This window comes from Podarcis erhardii (assembly GCF_964252035.2).
Source record: "Podarcis erhardii genome assembly, chromosome: 13".
Taxonomy (NCBI): Eukaryota; Metazoa; Chordata; class Lepidosauria; order Squamata; family Lacertidae; genus Podarcis; species Podarcis erhardii.
Genome location: NC_138502.1, coordinates 11,256,319 through 11,265,148, shown reverse-complemented (window position 1 = coordinate 11,265,148; position 8,830 = coordinate 11,256,319). Strand labels below are relative to the sequence as shown.

Below are 8,830 nucleotides of genomic sequence, written 5' to 3'. Positions count from 1 at the left end.
CACAAGAACTACCCACTCTGGAAGAATGGCAGATGAAGGTGATAGACTATATGGGATTGGCAGAAATGACCGGCAGAATCCGAGACCAGGGAAAAGAGTCGGCGGAAGAAGACTGGAAGAAATTTAAAGATTATCTACAGAGGCATTGTAAAATTAATGGAGATTAGAATGATGTTGGACTGAAATTAAGTGGTTATCAGCTGTAATGTAATGGTTGAGAAATAGGTTATAATAAGTTATAATAAGTTATAATAAGTTATAATAAGGATTTGCTGAGTTAATAATTGGAACTGGAATACAAAAGGGGGAGGTGAGAGGAGGTCTGGGAAATAATGGAAATAAGTAATGGAAACTGTATTTGTTTTAATTGTTTTTTAATTTTGCATTTTTGCATTTTTGTTATTTTTATGTTTTTTCTTGTTTTTGTATTAATTTGGAAACCTTAATAAATATCCTTTTTTTTAAAAAAAAGATCTACTTCAACCTCCCTGTACCCCATTCTCTCTAAGTTGTAGAGCAGTGAACTGGATTGCTATTAGACCTTTTAAAAATTATTTATTTTTCTGCCTTCACAGATACTGAATGAGTCCCACCTCAGTCAGCAGTCACCCACAATTTTATTGATCACAGAGATAATAAATGAATTTATGATAGTTCAGTGCAATTAGCATATGGTTTCAGTTACATACTTAAGATATGATTTTGGTTCATATGAACATTCCTACCTACTCTACCATTCTAAATATATCCAGGCTAAATATATACTCACCATTTGTCCCAAAACCATGACCATTAATAACACCAACCCCACTCTATCTCACTAATGATGCCACAGCTCCCCAAACACTTGACCCCATCCCATGAAACTCCAACTACCACTGTTCCTTTCAACTAAAACCCACCAGTAGTCAATTTATCTAAATTCTTATCCAGTTACTATTTTCTTCCAACATTCCAAGCACAATCTCTCCCTCTCCCAGCCTAACACCTTAATTCAACTATTATACAACCTGAAAAAAGAGACAATGCACACACTTTTGTAAACCAAGAAGATCATAAATAAACATTACAGTGGTACCTCTGTTTACATACGCTTCAGGTTACATACGCTTCAGGTTACAGACTCCGCTAACCCAGAAATAGTGCTTCAGGTTAAGAACTTTGCTTCAGGATGAGAACAGAAATTGTACTTCGGTGGTGCAGCAGCAGCAGGAGGCCCCATTAGCTAAAGTGGTGCTTCAGGTTAAGAACAGTTTCAGGTTAAGAACAAACCTCTGGAACGAATTAAGTACTTAACCCGAGGTACCACTGTATTTGAAATGCACTGCACTGGCTTCCAGTGCATGTCAAGAAAGGAAGGAAGGAAGGAAGGAAGGAAGGAAGGAAGGAAGGAAGGAAGGAAGAAAGAAAGAAAGAAAGTTTGGATTTGATATTCCGCTTTTTCACTACCCTAAGGAGTCACTACCCCAAGGAGTCTCAAAGCGGCTAACAATCTCCTTTCCCTTCCTCCCCCACAACAAACACTCTGTGAGGTAAGTGAGGCTGAGAGACTTCAGAGAAGTGTGATTAGCCCAAGGTCACCCAGCAGCTGCATGTGGAGGAGCAGGGAATCGAACCCAGTTCACCAAATTAAGAGTCCACTGCTCTTAACCATGACACCAGAAAGAAAGAAAGAAAGAAAGAAAGAAAGAAAGAAAGAAAGAAAGAAAGAAAGAAAGAAATTATACTCACCTATATATTTAGCAAAATATATATACTATCACATACTAGTTTACTGTAATTATTCTAATATTTACACACTTTCATTTATATATACACCACAGGCTCCCACTCCCGTCAGTCCCAGGAGGTATGGCCAATGGTCATGGATGATGGGAGTTGAAGTCAATACAGCATATAAAATGTCAAACATGAAAAACAAGAAGCTGGTTGCAAAGTACAAATCCACTCTACTGGACTTCAGTGCAAATTAAAGGTAAATTGGGCTGAGGAGGAATTTCCTTTACAACTTCTCAGAGTTTTCTGTCTTTTCCTCATTGGAGACATGAGAGCAGCAACAGCGGAAACAAACTCCCTTTGCAATCACAGTCATGCAACTCCTTAATGCCCAGAGCACCTGATTGCCTCACCAAGATCCAAATGGATAAATTGAGATGTCTTTTCAATGTTCTCATTTTCTGGCTTGCAGAGAGCATTCGATGTCGTTGAGCGACAATAGAACACAACTTCTCACTTCTCATTCCAAGATGTGATCAGTTGGGGAGAGACATTTTCCACACAACTTCAGACTGAGTAAGTAGAGAGCAAGTGGAATCAACAAGGCTGATGGGGGAGACCTGAAACAAATTTGCTAATCATTTCCCCCCTTCAAACAGAAACCATCATGTCCTCCAGATGTTGCCAGACTACAACTCCCCTTATCACTGACCATGTTGGCTGGGACTGATGGGAGTTGGAGTTGAATAACATTTAAAGGGCATATCATTGGCTATAGATGTTCTATTTCTGTAAGAGTATTTGTGGTGATTGATGCTTTTGAGTTTAACGATTTTAGGGATAGGTTGTGATTATTCTACAATATTGTCAATTGTCTCCTGTCAAGCACAGAAGAAGGGCTGGCCCTACCATTAGGCAATATGAGGCAACTGCTTCAGGTGGCCAACTAACTCAGGATAATAATAATGGTGATTATTATTATTATAATGATGATGGGAGGTAGTAGCAGTAGCCATATGTTATCTCCCTGCTCTGGAGATCACAGCTGTGTGCCACACAGCCTGCCTTGCAAGAGAGAGGATCATAGCTCAGTGAAAGAACAACCACTTTGCATGCAGCAACTCCCAAGTTCAATCCCTGGCACTGCCAGGAAGGGTAGGGAAGCCGTGGAGAGCCACTGTAGACAATAGTGAGCCAGATTGACCTGTAGGTCTGAGTCAGTACAATGCAGATTCCTATGTTTCTATGCAGTCACTAAACTAGTCTGCTGTCATCAGATACAATGGAGGAAGATACTCTCCCATTGCCAGAGTCAACTGCTAGCCCAGTCAGTTTGATTCAGAGAGAAAGCAAGTCAGAGAGAGACACACATAGAAAGCAGAGAGTGACTTCTAAAACCATAGCAACACTCTAAAAGCACCATACCTAACCAGAAGAAACAGGGTAAAACAGAACCTTGAAATGGCCCTTGACACATCTCAGCTATTCCTATTTCTGGAAAGGAATAGCTTGACCATAATGCTGTAGGCTTTGGTATCTTCTAGACCACATCCTCCAGTTGCCAAAAAGATGGAGGGACAATCACGAAAATGTTTAAGCCATCAAGGGACCAGGTTATTTTAAGCAGTATCTTCACCAAATTAAGGTTTTTAGCATGGTGGCACCAGGATTTTTGCAAGACTGTGACTATCAAAATCAGACAAGCACTTACCATTGAAGTACTTGGTCACCTTCTAAAAACAAGAATTTTTAGATAAATGGTTTGATTAAGCACTGGCCATTTCTTCTGAATTTTATGATTTCTGGATTTTACTAATCTTGGTTTGAATGCAATGCTAGTGCTCCTCCGAGCAGACCTGTTGAAATATATTGTCCTAAATGAGTCATGTTTATTTATTTCAGTGGATCTGCTCTAAGTAGTTTTATTTTTTATTTCCCGCCTTTTCTCCCAAAGTAGCTCATTTTATGATGTTGTAATGATTTAATTGTATATCACCAGGATATTGCTTAATGAGCTAGCAATATATATATAAATCTTTATTGTGGTCCAACAACCCATAACATGGATTCAGAATAAAATACAGATTCATACAGACAACCCCCCAGGGAAGGGAGACCGAAGCATTATTTGTTTAGTCATGTTGATCTTTGATTCGTATGACTACTGAAAGAAACTTTGCCATGGCCACTGTGATATCTTTGGACTTGTCGTCCAGAAGATATTTGGTATAATAGGCTTCAGACTGACCCAGTCGATTTGCCAATAGTGCTTTAATCAATAGTTCCCTAGCTTGATAATATTGTCTGCAATGCAATAAAATGTGCCTCATGTAGTCGAAGTCCTGAGAGCATACAGAGATCCTATTTTGATAAGGAATACCTCTCAGTCTGCTATTTAACACTTCTGATGGGAATACAATTAATCTGGCTTTGGTGAAAAGATGTTGGTACAGACAAATTTCTAAGATATGCAGGTGTCTGAAAATTGAACCCATAGTAAATTCCTACTGCTAATGGGCCACAGATAACATGAGATTGAGATTGGAGATCACTATGTGATATGCCTTTGCCCCAGAGATTCAAAGGCAGTATCATAGCCCAGATGGTACAGGAGAGAAGGTGGCATATCAATTGAAGTGGTTTTTCTAACCATAATTTTCATCCATGAGCTGGTAAACTCCTCGTTGTTTAGGTATGGACGTAAACCCTTCCCTAGGCCAAAGACTGAGATCTTGAGCCAGTATCTCAGGGCAGCCCACCATGCTTTAGTTGATAAAGGACATTCACCTGTTTCTAAAAATAGTATTGCATTTGGAACACATTTTACCAGAGAAACTTTGCCTGGAAGCCATCAAACCTGGAGAATGAGCATTGAACCAGACGTTTGAGGCATAGAGGAGTTGAGAGACTGATTTTGCATTAAATACCTTAATGGCTGGTGGAACATAATAGCCTCCCCTTGGATAAAAGAATCGAAGTATAGCCAGTTTGCTTACCTCTGCCTTTTGATAGGCTGCCTGCCAATGATGTTTTCAGGACTTGGAATGATGGAATAGAAGCCCTACGTACTGGACAAATTTGGTCTGCTCTGGTACCTATTTACTCAGGGAGAATCTCTTCTCAAACACCAGGACTTTTGATTTTTCATAATTGATGGATAACCCATTACCAGAGCAGTAGTCTGAGAATTTCCTTAGTTGGTAGTTCAGGCCAGGTCTGGTTCAGGAGAGGATGGCCATGTCATCCGCATACAGCAAGAGAGGGGTCTTTCTCATCCCCATTTTTGGAAGATGGCCATCAGGGCCCATTAAGCTTGCCTCTAAGTTATCAAAAACAAACTGAACAAAGTAGGGGCCAAAATGCATCCCTTTCTCACTCCCCTGGCCATCTCAATACAGTCAGAGAGCTGGCCCTGCAACCTGCACCTAACCTGCAAATTGCTTCCACAATACAGGGCTTTAATAAGATGCAGGAGGTGTTTATCCTTAGTACTAGCTGTAATTTGGACCATAGTTGGAATCTGAGGATGGAGTCAAAGGCAGATTTCAGGTCCATAAAGGTCACAAAGAGTATTCCCTGTAGAGGTCTGGTGTACTTCTCGGCTAGGAGGGACAGCATTAGACAGTGGTCTGATGTTGAGTGGTTCTCGCGGAAAGCTGCCTGAGTTTCAGATAGTATATTATAGTCATTTAGAAAAGTTGTCAATTTGTTACAGAGAAAGCGGGGCCACAGCTTTCCAAAATTGAAAACAGACTGATTGGCCTATAATTAGAAGGCACATTTGGCTGGCGTCTCTTAAAGGTTGGGACTACTATTGCACGTTTCCAGCTAGACGGTACTTTGCCCAAGTTATTTACTAACGTAAAAGTGCTGCCAGAAGAGGATCCCACCAGTGCTGATCTGATATGATCAATTCAGCTAAGATAAAGTCATTTCCCGGGGCCTTACTACTCTTCAGGTTCCCAATTAATGTGTAGACTTCTTCCACTGTAACTGGGCTCCATTGTGGGAGCAGTGACAATTCTGCCGAATCTTCATCATAAAAACTGGAGGGGAGATTTGAATTTTCCATGAATATATTTCTAAAATGGTTCTCCCATACCTGAGCTGGAATGGCACAGCTAGGGGCTGGATTGCTATTGCTCAGGAAGCCAGAGACCAGTTTCCAGAAGAGTTTTGTTTCATTGTTTAGCGAGGCATTCAGTAAGAGAGACCAGGAGTCTTGTTCAGACTGCCTTTTGTTTGAAGCCAAAAGGGCTTTGTACTCTTTTTAAATTTTGAAATAAGTTGGGGGTAAATGGTTTAGGCCAGCATTTCTATAGGCCATATAAGAGTTCCTTAAGGCTTTCTCCTTCGTGCAGCACTCTTGGTCGAACCATCTGAACCCTTTAGCTATATGGGGCTTGCTGGCTGGGTTTGTGTTAACAGAGACCACATCCTGCAAGAACTCAATGAGATTATCGTAAACCACCAGGGAGGAATCTGTTGATAGGTCATTGATTATAGTTGATCTTAAATTAATTGCAGTTTGCGAATTCAATCCAGTCTCAACTATAGTAGCCAGCTCAGGTGTCCATTTTTTCCTACACAATGCTGGAACATTAGCTTTATCAATTTTTCCTTGTTCTATGTGAGAGTGCTAAATTGAATTTTGGCCAATAGTGGAGATGATTAGAGGCAAATGATCACTGTTATCGATATTGAAGTTTTTGATTAATTAAAAGGCCTCCCTGTTAGTGAGACAGTAATCTATTCTGCTAGCAATTTATAAATAACTAAATAAATCTCTCTCCTTGCTTTCATAGGAAAAAATGGAGAACCTGGAAGGAAACTACACTCGGGTCAATGAATTCCTCTTGGCAGCCCTTTCCCCATCATGGCAGTCCCAAGCCGCCCTCTTTGTGGTCTTCCTCCTGGTCTACACAGCCACCCTAGCAGGAAACACCCTCATCATGCTTACAGTGACCTCTGACCCCCGGCTGAGCACACCCATGTACTTCCTGCTGGGTAACCTCTCCTTCCTGGATCTTTGCTACTCCACTGTCACAGCCCCCAAGATGTTGATGGACTTCTTGGTCGAGAAAAGGAGCATCTCCTTTGATGCCTGCATGGCTCAACTCTTTTTCCTCCATTTTGTGGGTGCTGCCGAGATGTTCCTCCTCACCATCATGGCCTATGACAGGTACGTGGCCATCTGCAAGCCTCTGCACTATCCCAATATCATGAACAGGCAACTCTGCAGCTGGTTGGTGGCAGCTTCTTGGACCGGAGGCTTCATCCACTCTACAGTCCAGACCATCCTTACTATGAGGCTGCCCTTCTGTGGACCTAACCAAGTTGACAACTTCTTCTGTGATGTCCCACCTGTGATCAAGCTGGCCTGCACTGACACCTATGTTATTGAACTCCTCATGGTCTCCAACAGTGGCCTCATCTCAAGCAGCTGCTTTGTCATCCTGGTGACCTCCTATGCCACTATTCTGGTGAGGATCCGCTCCCCTGAGGGACGTCGCAAAGCACTCAATGTCTGTGCCTCCCACCTAACTGTGGTGACATTGTTCTTTGGTCCTTGCATCTTTATCTATGCCAGGCCTTTCTCCACTTTCTCAGTAGATAAGCTGGTCTCTGTCCTTTACAATATCATCACCCCCATGCTGAATCCATTGATCTACACTCTGAGAAATAAAGATGTGAAGTCAGCCATGAGGAAGCTGAGAAGCAGGGAAACAATTTCTGGTGGGAAGGTAGACATGTGATTCCCTGCATTCTTCCCTATAAAGACATTCACAGCAGTTAAAATGTACACAGTGTGTTAACTGGAAAGTCTCCAAAGTAATTATCTAAACAGCCATGAACTGATAAAATGTGAGATGCTTTGACTCCTCTGATATATTATTTTATGACCCACCCTGTTCTTTTGCTAGTATGGTGGATGGTTTATAGGAAATCATTATCATGATCACTGCTATTTTCCTAGAAAAAGAGATGCTGGAATTCACCCTGAACACCTCCGTTGTTGTCTTATGACAATGGTGCCCAACTGAGTGCTGCTGGAACTGAGTTCCAATGAGTTCCAGCTGAATAAAAGCCCTGATATGATTATCACTCTACATTGAAATCTATGCTATTATCACTCTACCCTGAATTCATTAATTTACTCAAGCCATAGGGAAGTCTCTGAAGTTTAATACATTTCTGAGTATTCTATCATGTGCTAGTTTGGGCTGATGAGAGTTGTCATCATCTGGAAGGCACTAGGCTGGGGAAGACTAGAGTACATTTCAGTCATTTAACAAAACTCTGTTATTACTACCCAAAGCCCATAGCCATGTATGTATCATATAATTAGTTCATGTACAAACAAAGAGAACTATTATCTGCATTGTGTGCTGAGGTTTAATAAATAAGACAATTAAATGGGGAAGTGACTAGAAAATGGGATTGTCAAAATGGGACCATCAATATCCTTGAAGCACCACTGAAATAAAAGAAATTGGCTATTGCTAACTTTTTTAATGAGGTCCTCTGGGATCAGTGGAAGGTGTTTCTTCTGGGCTCAGTATATTCTTGGATGCACTTCTTCCATAAGCAATATAACTATGAGGATGAGGAAGATTTATTCTGCCAGAAAGGCTGTCTGCAAATTGAAGGGCAACAAAGGGTAAATGTTTGTCTCATCTTTGCTTTTTTTACATTGTCTTTTTACATGGCTTTAGTTTTCCTCCCTTGCCCCTCTGTTGATCATTCAGCTCACTTTGGATACCAGTTGCTGGAAGCCACAGTAGAGGAGAGTGCTGTTGACCTGCTTGCTGGCATCTGGTGGGCCACAATGAGAAAAAGATGCTGAGCTAGATGGGCCACTGGCCTGATCCTGCAGACCCTTCTTATGTTCCTATCTTCCTTGCTGATCAATACTAAGGAAGCAAAAAGAACATGGAAGGGGTCTGGTGGAGGATCAAGCCTTTATGGCAGAGTTGGCTAAACTGCAGCCCTCCAGCTGTTGTTCAACTTTCACCAGCTCCAGATGCCATGGCAAGTAGTCAGGGATGGTGACAGTTGTAGTCCAGCAATATCTAGAGGACTAGTGGCTCCCTACTCTTGATTTAAGGGGACA

The 8,830-nt window shown here is 41.4% G+C and overlaps 1 protein-coding gene across 1 annotated transcript; it reads left to right on the top strand.

The window, feature by feature from the left end:
- Nucleotides 1–6,527: 6,527 nt before the first annotated feature.
- On the top strand, nt 6,528–7,604 carry LOC309326617 (olfactory receptor 4Q2-like; the record flags this gene model as incomplete). Its single annotated transcript, XM_081835486.1, has 1 exon — nt 6,528–7,604. One exon carries the CDS (start codon nt 6,528–6,530, stop codon nt 7,470–7,472), a length of 945 nt encoding a protein of 314 aa, XP_081691612.1. The 3' UTR covers nt 7,473–7,604.
- Between the last annotated feature and the right edge of the window lie 1,226 nt (nt 7,605–8,830).